At 40.1% G+C, this 16,531-nt stretch overlaps 3 protein-coding genes across 8 annotated transcripts in view; 1 reads left to right on the forward strand and 2 right to left on the reverse strand.

Annotated features, from left to right (window-relative positions):
- The window catches only part of LOC110844415 (alpha-catulin), a 52,592-nt gene extending 39,360 nt beyond the window's left edge, over positions 1-13,232 (reverse strand). For 2 of the 4 annotated variants that reach the window (XM_035845668.1, XM_035845583.1), the window contains exons 1-2: positions 12,736-13,232; positions 9,764-10,980 (exon numbers count right to left, since the gene is read on the reverse strand). In XM_035845668.1, the coding sequence (XP_035701561.1) occupies positions 9,764-10,120 (357 nt within the window). In that variant the 5' untranslated portion in view covers positions 10,121-10,980; positions 12,736-13,232. Of the gene's footprint in view, positions 1-285; positions 1,982-9,763; positions 10,981-12,735 lie in introns of those variants that run through there. The other 2 variants (XM_035845636.1, XM_035845702.1) reach the window with 2 other exon arrangements.
- Positions 5,314-8,011, forward strand: LOC110850814. Of its 3 annotated transcripts, none has more exons than XM_035845993.1 (5): positions 5,314-5,374; positions 5,723-5,802; positions 5,886-7,005; positions 7,079-7,309; positions 7,453-8,011. In XM_035845993.1, exons 3-5 carry the CDS (start codon positions 6,827-6,829, stop codon positions 7,784-7,786), a joined length of 744 nt encoding a protein of 247 aa, XP_035701886.1. In that variant the 5' UTR covers positions 5,314-5,374; positions 5,723-5,802; positions 5,886-6,826; the 3' UTR covers positions 7,787-8,011. The 3 variants fall into 3 exon arrangements, with proteins under 3 accessions (XP_035701886.1, XP_035701857.1, XP_021954083.1); XM_035845964.1 differs by having other exon boundaries at positions 5,330-5,668; positions 5,733-5,802; XM_022098391.2 differs by having other exon boundaries at positions 5,330-5,613.
- A 419-nt stretch (positions 13,233-13,651) lies between the features above and the next one.
- Positions 13,652-16,531, reverse strand: LOC110863043 (cyclopropane-fatty-acyl-phospholipid synthase). Its single transcript, XM_022112257.2, has 6 exons — positions 15,582-16,531; positions 15,426-15,498; positions 15,166-15,324; positions 14,751-15,086; positions 14,442-14,671; positions 13,652-14,376 (listed from the first exon to the last, which is right to left on the reverse strand). The coding sequence occupies exons 1-6, from the start codon at positions 15,777-15,779 to the stop codon at positions 14,107-14,109; spliced, it is 1,266 nt and encodes a 421-aa protein (XP_021967949.1). The 5' UTR covers positions 15,780-16,531; the 3' UTR covers positions 13,652-14,106.

Below are 16,531 nucleotides of genomic sequence, written 5' to 3' on the forward strand. Positions count from 1 at the left end.
TTCTCCCTCCCGTTAAAATCCAATGGGAAAATTGCACCAAGGAAAAGAAGAAACATAATCCCGATTTCATCCCAATTGTCCCTGTTGGATTCTTAATTGCGAACTAACGAACGAAATAGTTTCGGTGACAGTTGAGGATTATGAAGAGCGACATAACAAATTTACTAAAATATACGCACACATCTCCATATTTATACAGACAAATATCTAGTGACACCACCATGAAGTATAGACATGCTACATGCTTATGTACGTACATACGTATACGGGCTGCAAAAGGTTTACCTGGCAATGCCGTTCGTGGTTTGTCATCCTCATTAATCTCAATTGTTTGGGAGCACTACTCACTCACTCACGAACACATTAATTTTACTCTTTTCGTACTCCGCTAGCTGCTTCTAGATCATTTGCAAAAATATCTGCAGTATTTTGGCAACAACTATTTAAGCCATTTATCATTTAGGAAGTGTCATTGCTAGAGTCAGACAGTTTTTTTTATTTGCTTATTTTTTATGTATATTTTTAATGATTGTCGAAGTGTGAAACAAATTTAAATAAATCTGAGATTTTCACATTTTAATTTTCCCCTGTGTTTTTTTGGCATATAATAATAATACTTGTCCATCCATTAGTCGTTGAAAATTGTAGGGCAAAGCTGCGACTGGGTTTTCCCCAAGGTTTCTTTCTGGCTTCTCTTTGTCTGATGGGTTTGCATGCAGTTGGGCTGTGTTGCGGTTGAGTGAGGGAAAGTCGGTGGAGCAGAACTTATTGAAATGATGCTGCCCTCCTTTCAGCCGTTTATGATTTCAGCAGTTATAGTGTGGGAATCGAAGTCTTTGTGCTAATGTCCTTCCTTCTTAAATGTGGGGAAACGGAAGGGGGAAAAGTATCGGTTTTCACATTAGTTGTACTCCTCGTGCAGTGCTGGAATAGGTGGACGACCAGCGGAGAAAGTCACAAGGACGCGACAACTGGGAGGGAATGGACCAGTCGAAGCAGTATCCATATCACTTTACTTGATTTACCTACTTTCCACTCCTGCCTACTGACTCACTGTCTTCGCAACAAAGTAAGTAATTTCCTGCTACAGTGGTCGTCCTCCTCTGTTTGCCTGGCTGCGAGTTGATATATTTGTATTTCTTGTTTGTCCTCTCTTGTCCAACTTGCCTGCCCCATGATACGGACAGAAGAGGAAGAGCGAATGGGGTACGTACGTATGTACGTATTTACAAGAGGAGGAAGAAGGTAAAGTATGAATGTGATCAAATTTCGTTACACTCCGTTTAGCTTTCTTATGGCTTCATTTCGTTCCTCAGCGTCTTCTTGCCTCGGCTTGGCCTGTAACATAATACTGCTCGTCCGTTTGTGTTTGGTGACTTATTGGCTTGGCTGCGGGCTACTTTTGGCTCGCTTTGGACTTTTGTTACTTATTTAGTAGTGTGACTCTGGGAATTTGAATACCACCTGAGAAATCCAGTCACGGAAATGATTCAGGTACATGGGAAATATGATGTATGTCGCTTTTTGTACACCGATTTGAATTATGCAAGAGCCATGGAAAGACCGCAAGAATGTGGACAGTGTGAATACTCATGCAGCCCGTTGTTTAAAACTGTGGAGAACATAACACATTTATGTAATGTGATTGGATGACGCTATTTTCTTTATTAGGAAAGGCTAAACGTGTTATAAATTTGGGAATTTATTTATGTTAGAGATGATTGATTGTCGTTGCTTCGTATATCTTGAAAACGAAACCTCTCTAGTATTTAGAATTGATGGCGAATGAGGGTATAATGTTGAAGCAATATCAACTTGCCCCAATGAACATCCGCGCGCGCGGTGGCGGTAGTTTCGAACCAGTTTTTCTTTTAAAAAAAAGCGCTTTCACTTAGCGAGAGTTGGGGTTGTTTTTGTTAAGAACTAGAGTTTGGAGTGGTGGTCGGGTGCAGGCGGCTGGGAACTGGAGTGAGTGAGTGAGGAGCGGTGGAGGACTGAAAGTGAATGGAGAAAGGACCCGGGGAGAAATCCGAAATCCGAGAGTGAGTGAGTTAGCTCACCTCGTCCTTTGCATCGTCCACATACCAGAGAGGCACAAGGAGAGGAGGACCCAACCGGGCTCTCTCTCAGTCAGTCGAAATTGTGCAGTAGTGAAAGCAGCAGAGTTCTAGCATACCACGAGAAGCTAGGACCCAGGACCACTTTCTCCCACTTTCTCCCTCGGGTTACTGCGTGGCTTTTTTAGGTAGGTGCAAAAACCATGTATAGCGAACCCTGCCCTTGTTCCTCTCGGAACAAAGCACCTTTATACCCCGACTTGACAATGCTCACTCATCAGCTCAAATGCAACATTTCTCTGGCAGTATTGTTACTCTGGAAGGATGCAAGTTTGGTTAAAGTGGACTCATGAAACATGATTTTCCATTAAGGTCCGTCTGTCCTGTGGCCAGGATTACCAGACTCCCACAGTTGTAGCGCACAATGCAATATTTTGTCATATTCTCACGACAAAGTGGACATGATAGTTGCCACCTCTGTGCAACTGTGGGAAATCGGGATGCTGAGTACAAATCGATACGTTTATCCACATAGAAAAGGAGAATGTAGAGTCAGAGAGTCTGCCTCTGCTGCTGCTTCTGGTTTGTTCTTCTGCTCCTGAATCTCATAACAGCAACTTTCTCCATGCAAGACTACACCAGACACTTTTGGCTTGCCTCTCTCCTCTAGTCGCAATTCACACTATCTACACAAAACCAGCCATCGCTACCAAGACTACTCCTGGCTGCATCACCGTCCTTTTATTCCATTTTCAACTTTTGTGAGTACAATGATGCCCAATTTTCAAAGCCTCGTGGAGACCAAAGTCGGATCAGGACTTACTTATGTACATACGCATTTAGTAGCAAAAATCTATACATACACGTGCATGCAGGAGAATTACGAATCAATTGAATAAAATTGAGTCTTCACCCATCCCAATCGTGACTATTGCAAGTTCGTATCAATTTATTTTCTTCTCAAAGTGATTTATTCGCTCATTGAGGAAAATGAGACGTGGTTCAGCTGACTTTGTTTGGCAGTGGGTGAGACGACAAGGAGGTGGAATTCGAGGAGGTGGGCCGGATGGATGGCGAGGAGGTTGATTTCGACAGACCAAGACTTAACTCTTCCCAATCGTCCTGTTCCGAAACAAAGAGTCATGAGTTGGCCCAGCAGAGTTGGTTCGGGGTGGTCATATGTATGTATATGTACGTAGTCGTGGTGGTGAAAGTGCGTGTGACGCACTTGTTCCAGGAGTGACGCACATGGAGGGAGAAGAAGGGCTCAACCCTGCAGACGACTCGAGCACGGCACAGAAACGTATCGGGTTAGTTGATGATGGTGCAAATGGAGAAAGTGGGCAAGTAGGTCAACTAACTCATCATTTCTTCTACCAAATATATACCTGTGCTCGATCTGTCTATGCGTGCACATCACTTGACTCTATTTCATACAAGAAATAAGTAAAATGATATTACTTCAAAGGAAGGGCACTTTGTGAATGTCGAGCAGATTATGAATACTGTTATGCTCCATATTCAGAGTTATGAACTGAAGGGAAAGTACACAACCGGTGGGAACAAATCGGCAATGCCCACCTCGAACGGCGTTGGTGGTCAGGACATGGTGTAAATGTGCATGTTGTGTAGCTTTCACACTGTAGCATGCAGTAGGTAAAACTACCCATTTATCTACACATCTAAATTTAGGCGGAAGAGTATGCTAAAATATTTCATTCCTATAATTAAAGATGTATTCATCTGACCCGAGAAGCCACCTTACTTAAATAAATAAATAAATTTTATTTCCTTGCGAAATTTTTCCGTCTTAAAAAAATCCAGTGCGAATCCCTTTCTACAGACCTTGACTTATCTCAAAGCTACATTGGCTGATTCATGTCCTAGCCAGGCAAGAGGATAAAGCGCAGAAAAGTGCGAACGTTCGAGAATAATGGGACCTCTTCTGAAAAGGAGAAAATTGACCTGATTTCCACCACCGCCCAATCATATCCTGCAGAAATTGGAATGATCAAGGATGTCGATGTGTTTCCGAAAACGACATTTACTTCACTTGACTCGAATTTGTCGACCTTGACTTGACTTTTCCCAAATCAAAATCAATTCGTCGACATCAAAATCGAGCTACGGAATCGAGCCCAGAGCACAACGGTAAAGGTAACAATGAGTCCAATCAACAAAAGTCGGACAACTAAAGCGGAATGGAGGTTGCGGTTGTTTTCGATTGTTTGGCATACTCAAAATGTCAGTTTTGGCTTGGGGAAAGTTCATTACAGTATTTGTACAAGAAAAAAATCATCCCTGCTGAAGCAAGCCAGCCGACAACATCAACTGACTAATTGATTTCCGTGTAGGATTTAATTTTCCTCCTCTTTCGTCTCATCCCAATCTCGTTTTATTTTATGTGATGGTTTATTGAGTGGCATTCGAAAAGGATTTCACTTTCTTGTCCAACCTCGGATACGTACGTGTGCCGTACTGTCTATCAAACAGCTCGACTCGACATAAAAAGAGCCATAGAATGCGGGTTGAACCCTTCACCAAGTTCAATGACGAGTAGGTAATGAGATGTCGTAAAATGACATGCCGTGAAATCAGATGAAGGAAGGAAAGCATAAACTCCACTCGTTGGTCATCCTTTAGGAATCCTATTTTCATACAAATACACACGTTCATACGTAGCAAAAAATCAACTCGTGCAAAATCCTAATAAAAAATTCCATACTTAATGTCAGAAAAATGATGTACGTTTCCCAGAACATCTCACATGACACACATATCGGTACATATGTACATACGTACGTGTGTTGGAAGATCATACAAATGGCGAGAGCAAAATAATTTGAATTTGCAAGCCATTCGAAAATTCAACAAGCGGTTTATAAAAAAGCACATATAAAGCATCTCATCCATATTTCCGTTCATGTGAAATAAGGCTCGTACAAACATGCATCCTTGGTTTTAACGTATAAAACTTGGACGAGATATCCTTACCAAAAAAAAGTTATATTAAATGCTTTTTACATCACAACAGACAAATGATATTCGACGTTTAGACATTTTATGAAATGTTTTACAACTCTCAATTTCTCGGTATGAATAATGAATGAGTATGTTGCAATTGCAGTGCGCTATTATTTCCTCGTACATTCTAGAGTTTAAAGAATGCGAGTGAGACACAAAATAGCTGATCCGATTTCGTTCTAATACCCGGGGAGTGCCATCTACCCGGGTATCCTGTAATGGAACATTTTTACTTTCATCACCCGGGTTTCTGTGGACCATCACAACTTTCACTTCCGATCCGAAGAAAACAGGTCCTTAATTTTGTATATTTACATTCAAAATCTGTTTTCAATAGGACAGACAGGATTTGCTCAAATTAAGTTTGAGTATCCCCTTCTGCATTAGTACATCCTACAGAGAATTAGTTCGTAAAATCAGGATTTAAAACGTGTAATTAATGCCCAGCATTATAAATACATCAAATAACACAGTTTTCTGACCAGAATTCCAACTTTGTTCTAATATGGGCACTGCAGGTTCACTAGTCCGCGTATGTATATAAACAATAACATCTACGTTTAATGCTTTGTGGTCACTGGAAAAATGTGAGAAATTGAAGCTTAAGTATAAGTAAAATAAAACGTTTGCATTTCATGTAGTTTCATGCAGCTATAATAATTCTCTGTTCTTGGAAACTGAAGATGAGACTTTTGGATTACTTCTGCCATTAAAAATTCAGGTTCCTGAGCTATTTACCAAGTTCAGAATATAAAACAATAATCAACGAATTAATAAAATTTATATTTCTATGTATGTATGCAGATATGTACACATAGTTCATGAAAAATTCAATGATGCATTACACTCAAGGATGGAAGTGCCCAAACCCTCCATCAGATAAACATTTTTATCAGATAAATAAATTACTATTTTTAAATTTCTAAAAACAGTTGTAAAAAGATTATCCGAGTTGATTATTGCGAGTTGGGCGTGCATGTAGAATTAATTGTTTCCTGTAGTCTGCAGGTTAAAATGCCGTTTATGCATTTCTTGCTAAATGGTGAAGTGACAAAGTGAAAGCGATGTAATCAATTGTGAATGCAAAATAAAATTGAGCTGGTACTCTTACTATAATGCATAGCTTACTCTTGCTAAGATACATTGTAAAAAATATTGCCACACGTGTATAAGTCCAAACGTGCATATGTATAGTGAACCGATCATGATTAATGCACCAAATAAAAATATTATGCATATATTAAAGAACTTTGTAGTTGGACATTTACTTCATGTTACAAGTTTCGCGAATATTCGCAATTTTGTGTAAGGCATACTACTTGAGGTGGTACAAAAAATTAGTCAGACTCATGAAAATAGGAAATGGTTAATATTGAGGATGGTTCATAATATGTATTCCACCATATGCTAACATGTAATAAATGTAATATTCAACGTGAAATAGATTAGTGTACGTTATGTACTTGCGCATTTGACGAATCAGTTTGCTCATCATGGTCTTTCATGGGCTTTGCTACTTTTACTGCTGTTGTTATTAGTTGACTTGACACCGCGTTGACGCACAACCACAGTCGTCGTCACTATTTCCACGAATTTACTGACGATCAAACTGGAATCAGAATAATTCTCACTTGGCGTGAGATGTTTGGCTATCTTCAACTGCCACAAACATTTATTTAGCTAGCCTATTTACACAAGAAACTCTGCTCGAGAGTGCTGGAAATATTAGAAATACCAACCCAAAAATGGCCACGGCTGTAGATGGGCACACAGTGCATCAAGTGTTTTCTGAAGAATACACGGAAATCTGCAAAGACAAAATTTGCCGAGAGGACTTGGACCTTTCTGGAATCGGCTTCTCTGATAAAATCGCCTACGTTCTGCACAACGTATTAACTCTTGCAGAATGTGAGAATCTCATCCAGTAAGAAATATGTCTATTCCTCAAACACAGTAATTTCAGAATAATTTGGAATATCTAATACTCTACTTTTCAGAAAAACCGAATCCGTCGGCTACAGCCCGGCGTTAGTCCATGCCGGAAATGTGGCCGTCTTCGCCCCAGGATACAGGGACTCGCAGAGACTTATGATTGACGACACGGAATTTGCATCCATTTTATTCAAACGAATAGGCCCACATCTCCCACAACAGTTTCAAGATAACCCAGAAGATAATACAACCATATTCAAACTGAAAGAAATCAACGAGCGTCTCAGATTTCTAAGGTGAGTTTCATTTCTCATACTCGTCATACATATCTACATAATACGCAGTAGATCACATCACTCACCCTCGGATTTCTGTAGATCGAGAACAATGTGATTCAATGTACACTTATGTAATTGTTAAGCAAGCTTTTTAAATTCAGATACGACATTGGGGACAAATTCAAGGCGCACTACGACAGTTACTACGAGCGGCCCGATGTGTCGGCCGTGACGTGGGTTACCCTCCAGGCCTACTTAAACGATGAATCGCTGGTTGGGGGCGAAACCACGTTTTTGGGGGAGGCGGGGTCGGAGGATGAGTGGAGTCAAGAGGAGTTCCGAGTCCCCGTCGCCCCCACTACCGGCTCCATTCTCGTTTTCCAGCACGACATTCTCCACGAGGGGAGCAAGGTGCTTGGTGGGAGGAAGTATACGATTCGGATGGACGTCTTGTATGCCCCTGATGAGGACGCGGATAAGGGTTTGGACGATTGAGTGACATAAATATGTATGCTTAGATGGAACCTTAAGCCCAATTTTTTGACCTCTCTCATGCATTAGCGCAGTATATTTGTCGCACTCCCTGGGATTAATTTATACAATGCACATTTTGTTAATTCTGTAGAAAGTTACAATGTGTATGTGTCTGCAATTTTGAAACTAAGAACATCATGACGTTGTCATAAATGCTGAAATATAAATATCTGTACAAATGTCTCACTGTGTCCATTTGCTGTTTTTCCCTTTTCCTTACAACTAGCACTTGATTTCATTAACTGTCTTTAAATAACAAGATCGTGTCATTGTTGGCTCAAGAGTTGAGGGACAATTGGAGATTGGAAGAGCTACACGAGTTTCCACTCTCATTCACTGGAGATTTGTGCGAGCAAGTTCTTTTGTCTCGTATTGACTCGTAGTCGCTGGTCGACACACTTTTCTTTTATAGAAGTTTTCTCTCTCCAGATTTAGCCAAGCATTTTGTATTATTGCAAGCTAAAACCGAAACGATGTACCATGAGGTTGTAATTACAAGTGTATAATAGGCGAGATAATAAAGATTTGGTCAGGGTATCAGTCTCCATTAGTCTTGTTTCTCATGCCATGAGAAAGTAGAAACTTAACCACAATTAGCAGAATCAATCAATCAGAACGACCATCAACTCATCCTACGTACATGAATACACAAGATCTCCGAGTGAAGCTGTTTTGTGTGCTGCATCAATATTTTATTGTATTAATTACATGTACCGGAAACAAACATGGCTTTGCAGTTTTAATTAGACGAGATGTAATTTAGTGGCATGACAAATATGTGTGATACAAATCTCTCTGATTCCCAGCTCAGGAGAACCAAGTCGTCTAAATACACAGTCTACCCAATATCCCACAAAATACATTGGAAAATCAAATCCAAACACAATAAAACTCAAGTGTGTGTGCAAATAGGCTCTCTGCTATTCTCTGCAATCTCCTAAAAGCTGATTTCCTGTCCAACCTTAAACAAATCCACTTTAGGTGGTTGTAAATCTAGGAAATCAATACCTGGTGGAGTTTGAGGACCATTTAGCTGGAACTACATACATACGTAGATACATATTGGAGTAAACGCATGACACAATGTTGGTTTTTTCATGCTCTCGATAAAGAAATGGTGCATTTCACTAGATTTCAGATGTACTAAAAGGATAACGGAAATTGGAAGGATCGGTTGGAACGGACGGATGGCTTAACGGAAATTAAGTTTATTGTCTTCGCCAAATGGTTCGAGATTGATTCAAGTTGTCTTTGAATTTCAAGGGAAACAAAGCCTTTATTACACTCGTGAGAGGAGTGATCGCCGTTGGGTTTTGTAATAATCCATGAGTTATTATGGTCATATTAGGTGCTCCTCTGTCAAATTTTATGACTTTCACCATCACTCCATCAAACTGAAGAATCCTAAAAACATGCTGATATCAATTATAGGACAATTTCAGACCTCTACGCCATGCGTCTAAATGGCCCGGCTATTGCTCAGATATTAATAAATATTATCAATATTGCATTCTGAAGCGTGATGGATGCTACCTTCGTACATCACGACATACGGACACAACAGAATATTGATTTTGTCATGAAGCTCTTTTTTTCATCTCCTATTCATCCCTCCTCCTATTCCTTCTGCAAAATAGAATCTCCACTACTTTGGAGTAAATAATCCATCCACATCCCACTGGGTTTCTGTACTTTCCTTTCTTATTTACCATACATACACACACGCAGTCATTGTAAGCAGTCTTCCCGTGCCGTGGATACGCTCTTATTTTGCTCATTTTATTGCGGCGTGAGTCGTCTGGTCTGATCTGGACTTAATAGTAAAACCCGTAAGTAATGTCGTGTCTCATCCGGATAAAAAGAAACGGGATTGTGCTAAAACCACACCATGCGTTAGATGCGGTCACCATATGGCATGTTTTTTTTCATGGAACTAACCTGTTGAACCAGTGGGAGCAGAGTGTGCTCAATGCTCTTGGTTGGAATTTCTGGCACACTGGCGACGCTGGTGGGGAGCGGTGTGGACACGGGGGTGGTTCCTGTGGGGGTCGGAGTTGAGGTCGACATTGGTGTGAGGGATGAAGACGTGCTTTCTCCGGAATGATGCTGCTGCTGGTGGTGGTGGTCTCCTTCTTGTTGGTGCTGTGTCTCATCGTACCTTTCTCCACCGTCGCCACCACCACCACCACCGGAGGAGGAAGAGGACGAGGTTATTGTCTTTGCTGCCGATGCGACGAGATGATGGTCTGATTGTTCCCCTTCCGATAATGTCTCTGGAGGAAGGACACACGCCATTTTGCGAGATGGCGATGATGTCAAGAATACAAACAAGTCTCACTCATCTCGCCACTCATGAAAAGGTTTAATTGCAACACTTGTACACCACTCTTGAGAATAAGCTTCTCAAGTCGAGTCCCAATTAGAGGAGAGTTTTCCGGTGAAGTTGCGCCTCGCTCATATCTTCTGCACTGATTTATCTCCTGCTTAATGAGGAATGCTCGGGCCATGAAGTAGGAGTTGTTGATCGAGTTTCGTCGTCGTCGTTGATCTCGTCGAAATGAGAATGTCATGCACAGAAGAAACCGTCATCTTCATCATTTCAAGAGCACTTCACTCATTTCGATTGTGCATCATCCACACAAACGCTCATATTACATATCCATATGCTCATTCCAATTTCGTTTCAAACAAACGCTAGTTAATAAGTCGAGGTATCGTCAGCCATTGCCTCGAGACATTTTGTTCCGCACATTTCACACAAAATGAGACACACGAGAGTTCACATATTTATATTGAATTTGCGTAGTTGTATCTTTGTACGATTATTAGGAATCCTTGTCTCCTCCAGGTTTTCGGTTCATTACATCTTCATGTTCACAATATACTTCTCAGAGTGAAGGGTAAATTGGAAATAGACACATGTTGCTCACTCACGAGGCTACTCGTAACAGCAGCAGTGTCACCTCCAGAATATTTCTTTCACTCGAGTTGGCCATTTCACTCATTTCACTTTTATCTAATCATTTGCTTGGATAAGACGACAATAATTTCACAGCTCAAGGCATCCAACTCTATGAGCATGAATAGGAAGATCTAATTTTACCCAATTCGTGTGGAATTAAATTCTGGCCCCTTTCGTGTTGTTCTCGTGGAATCTGAAATAATTTCAAAATTTCAAAATGTGTATTTACAATGGACTTTTTTTTTTATCAGGAAATCAGTACTGAGTATGGTGTATGCATGTACATGTGTATGTACACATGTTGTGCTCAGCATCAATCCTCTTTTATTTCATGACATGACATCATATCGCACTCTCTCTTCTTTCTCTTCCTTCCGCTGGTTCGAGGCTGCGATGGGTGGATGTTGGTGCAGGAAATGGGAGAAACTTGGCAGAAGAGATGGAATTGAATCAAATCACTCTCGACCGATTCAATCAACAAGTTCACCACCTCCCAGTTGGCCAAGTGAGCAGCGTGGATGGACCACCACCGCCGACCATACTTTCTCCTCTTTCACCCACATTTAATCATCAATCCTATTCTGGACGACTCTGGACACGAAATCAAGTTTTCCAGTTCCTCAGATGAACTGAAATTGAGTAGGTCTGCTCCACTTAACTGAATTATTTATGTCTCTCGAGAAATTCAATGCATTTAATAATAAAAAAAAGTATGGCATGAAATTCCAGCAGTAAGGAAAAAGCATTCGTATGTAAGATGATGGATTACAAATTAAAACAATATTCATCAATAACCTTATGTTGAATTTTTCTCGACAAAAGCGCAGCTACTGGACTGACTGGACATTTTCTCGCTGCCTATAAATCTATATTTTATTATATCCATTACATAGCTGTGCATACGTATCTAGAATCGGTATTAGATCGCATGTAAATATTTCATGTTAGAAGTATTCACAGTCACAGTCGCAGTTGCAACTAAAATTGCTCTAACATTTCGTCACGTGACCGAAAGTCATGAGATGAAAGAAATGCAAGGTGTGTTTATTTTCAAGCAAAATGTTACCAGCAGCAGCCCACAAAAGTAACAAACATGAGCACACGCATTTCCATTTAATTATTTTCCTTGACTTTTAGCTCCTGTTATCGGCTCGTGAAATGAGTGTGTGGTGTGGTTGCTTCTTATTATGCTTCCTTCTTGCTTGAGTTGCAGCCTTGATCCCGGTTCTCGGGTTTCGGGGATAATCTCGTGGCATTCCATGTCCCACATTTTCCATACACCACCAATTCATACATACATCACCACACAGAGAGCACACACCAAACCAAGTTCATTACTTATACGACAACGACGACGACGACGAGGAAAAGCAGACGGGGAGGTTTAGGATTCAAATGACGTGACTCCAATGCCATGAGCCAACAAGTCAAGTCTCAGAACAAATTCACACTTTTTTGGCTTTCGCACAAATAAACGAAAGGAAAGTGTTTTGGCCAGAAGAAGAGAGAGAGGCTAAAACTAAACATTTTACGCCGAGCACCACATTCTACGACAACAGCCACTGCTAAATAAAAGGAAATGCAACTACATGCTTGCGAAGAAAACTTCGACTCTGCTTCCTTTCATTCAATTGTATTTATTTGCTTATGGTTTCTTTAAACTGGGAGGCAACGGGGAATAATAGCGCAAGATGTGATGGCTGGATGGAGGAGATGAATATACAACCAGCAAAAGTTGGAACAGTCGTTGGAACATGCATACATTTGGATATGTTGTAAGCTGAGCTACATGAATTCAGCAGTAGGAATGCATTCTAAAACACTATCTTTTGGTTATATGTATGCTTTACGTATCGCACTTTTTACCATTTGGAGAAACCCAAATTATTTTTTCGAAAATTACGCTAGCTTACTTTAGCTTGAGATGGCCACGAAGGTATTCACTTACTTTTTGTCCGAACATGTATTGTATTGAGCATTCGCCACGCTTTCATCAGTCTGCACATGCTAAATCTACATGTATGATATATTTATGAGGATAAGTAGTTTCCTTGTTCTTTTTTACAGAAGGATAAGCACTGAGACTATTGTGAACTTTCTATTATAGAACACACTGCTCTTGGGAAAAGCTCTCCAGCCATCAAAGCCAAAGCTTCGTCTGTGTAATTCCTGGCGTTTGATGTTAGATCAAAAAAACTGTTGCTTCTCTTCTCTCCGGATTTCGGTAAAATTGTGGAGACGTGTAATTAAGGATTTCTTGCCTGGGATTTTATTACTTTTTACACTTGTGCTTCTTAAGGAAGGGAAGTTTCATGCGAATCGCCGGGTTAAATCCCGGAGCTGCCACACACACGTTCCCGTCCAACTTCTGAACACAAACTAACGTCTCCGATTCTCACTTGTCATGAGCTCGGTTGGTTATTAACCATGAAACGTGTGGATATCGGGCGAACAACGCTGTTCACGAAGCAGAAACCATATAAATGGTTGATTTTGCTGTTGATGGGATAAACAAAAGCAACTGTTGCTTGTTTAAACAAACAACAGCCACGCAGAGATTTAAACCGTGTCAAGTAATGATAATTCTTTGATTTGCAGCTCATCGTACTCCATCTTTTCATCATTTAAGTACTCTAAAATCCTAATAATTCTAGAAAGTTGTTATGCTGTAACATTATCATTTGATTTAGGCATATATACTTTTTGAAGAGTATGGAATAGCAAAAGTTAAAATGTATATGATCAATTGAGTGGCATATCCTATATAAAAGTAATTATCAATTGAACAAAGTTGCTTCAAATGTTTGATATGTTCTGCAGAAAAATATTCTATATCAATAGAGCTATCTTAACTATGTCTTTTATGGTTATTTAATTGTCTGTTTTATTGCAAAGGTTGGATCCAAATACCATTTATTCTCTTTGATCAACATGCAGACTTACTTATTTGTTTTCAGGGTGATCATTATAGATACATTCGTAGATTTAGCAATTATGTTACATAATGAATTTGATCGTTTACTCAAAGGGAAATATAAGGTTAAAGTCAGAAATAAATGAACACATATTGCATCGCAATACAGCAGGGTTCGCGTTACATTTACATAACACAACTTACGTAATCTCTATTGTACAATACCGAGGTTCAAGTTTGACAATTCAATCAATGTGGTTTGGCTTCCTTAAAAGTCATGTCGTGCACAAATTTACAAATGCGATGACAGATGCATTTCGAAATTCTATATGAACTGACATAATTCTAAATATGACGCATTGATCTGTCACATAATCTCAACCCCTTGAATTTAGTATATTTTAATCAATTTTGTAAAAGTCTTTTACTAGGATACCCAAATTTGAGTCCATCCTTGCTCAATACAATTTGCCACAATTGAAAGGATCTAGAAAGGAAAGCTGCCTCTGCAAGACTCAAATAAACCGTCCAAACTTTATAAAATCGATCTCCGTACATTTTTCTCAGCCCGGAATGCCACGCGGCCTCAAAATTTCGATGCCAGCACTGAATAGTCTTTGCGTAATCGTAACTAAAATTTTGCCAGTCCTCGATAATGTAGAACCCTTCCATACCCTGCCCATAACACAACTGAGTATCAGTTAAACTTCACATTAATAATAATTTAAAGCACAAAATACCTCGCATATTTTCGTGTAGTAAGGGATCACACCATTGGGGAAGATGTAGCGATGAAGCCATATGCTGACACACGGCAATTGGGGGTGATTGTTCCCAATCGTGTGAAGAAGAAATATCCCATCTTCTTTCAAAAGTTGGCTGCTTATCTGGAAGAATTCACGGTAGTTGTGCGGACCTACATGCTCTACCATCCCAACACTTGTAATTCGATCGAATTTTCCAATATTTTCTAAGAAATTGTTAAATTTTGTAAATTCATATTTATGTATACACAATAATTCTTCCAGTAAACTACTAATTGCAGGTACCTGGTATCGCCAAGTCACGATAGTCACGCACCACAAAAGTGACCAAGTCCATCAGGTCATCTCGACGACACAACTCTTCTCCATATTTCGTCTGCTCTTTGGAAATTGAACATCCTGTGACATGAACGCCATACTTGGCAGCAAGATGATGCGCGAGCGTACCAAATCCACATCCAATATCTAAAACTTTCATGCCCGGCTTTAACTTTAGCTTTTCAGCAATCAACTCCATTTTGTGGAATTGGGCAGTGTCCAGATCTCCTTCTGATGCCTTTTCCCAGTACCCACAAGTGTATTGCATATGTTTGCCTAGCATGACTTCATACAGGTCATTTCCTAGAATTTGCATATTTATTATTTTTAAAGTTCATATATCATTCAGTTTTATGAATATTGTGTCGTCACTAGTCGTCACCAATGTCATAGTGCTTTTGTCCCACGGCCCAAACACGCTTGCCCCTCTGCAAGTTGAAAAAGTTGAGCGTCCAACTCAGAGGGTGCAGAATGTCGCGAGTGCGTCGCGTTGACATGCACTGTGCAAAAGTTCCCACCAGGTTTCTAGAAGTCCAATGACCTGAGAAATAATAATACGCTATGATTTCAGTCTATAATTGTGCATACGTAAAGCCCTCATGTGAACAATTGAGCAAAGAAATGACATATTTATGCATATACCGTCCATGAAACTCTCGTACATTCCGGTCTCTCCCTCCAACGCTGATCGAATATAAAGTTCGTTGTTGTAAACCTGACAAAGTTATCACAATACGCGACATTTAGGATGGATTGAGTGTCAATCTATTTATAAAAATGCTAAATACATATGTATACCTGTGGATCGATGTCTTCATTTCCATTCACCTTTAACCCGTACGACTCCATCCGCTCCACCACCAATCGCTTTACTAACGGCATTATCAACTTTAGCACAACTCGAGCAACTTTGAGATACAAATTAAACACAAATTCAATCACAAAAAGTGCACCATCAGTCAGCACTGATTTTATCTCTTGGGAGTTTATCTTCATTGTTGCTGCAACTCTCAATATGTTTTCAACTTTTCGCAATTTCAGGTAAAAATTACCAAAACGGTAAAAATTACTATATCTCGTGCAGTCATCTGACTTATTTGATGCCGTTTATCTTAATCCTGTACAAACGCTGTTCGCCTATAAATCAGTCATTCACCTCACACTCACACACATGACGGTATCAATCTGACTACCACCATCTGCCTTTACGATGTGTACGTACCACCGCCCCCGTTGCCGTTTGAACACTGGACAAATAGTTGGAGGTACACAAGTGGATCCGATAAATGGATGATAATGTGAAACGGAAAAGTGCGTGTCCAAGAATAAATTCAGAGATGATGGCAATCCTGGCAGTCGCAGCAGTGTTTTAGTCGTCGTCGTTTATTATTTGTTATGCCATCCTCCTCACTCGCTCACCCACGCAACCTTCGAGTCTCTGGAAGAACATTGAATGATTCGACGTGCAAGAAATTCACTCAATGTCGTCGGACTGATTTTCCTACGACATGCTTCTACTTTTCCATATTGTTATTCCACTAATCAAATTGTCTACGTGGGGATGTCTCAACTTTTCCTCTTGTCCAACGAAGCGATATATTCTCAAGCAGTCACCTTTACGCATAAGCTGTATGATTTTGGTTTAATAGTCAAATCATTCAATTCTGACTTACTGTATGCAATTGAAACTAAATGGGCTTATTGCGGTAGATCACAAGTTCTTATGATCATTTACTGGCAGTTGGATA

Source organism: Folsomia candida, unplaced genomic scaffold (assembly GCF_002217175.1).
Source record: "Folsomia candida strain VU population unplaced genomic scaffold, ASM221717v1 Fcan01_Sc001, whole genome shotgun sequence".
In the NCBI taxonomy this organism is placed as follows: domain Eukaryota; kingdom Metazoa; phylum Arthropoda; class Collembola; order Entomobryomorpha; family Isotomidae; genus Folsomia; species Folsomia candida.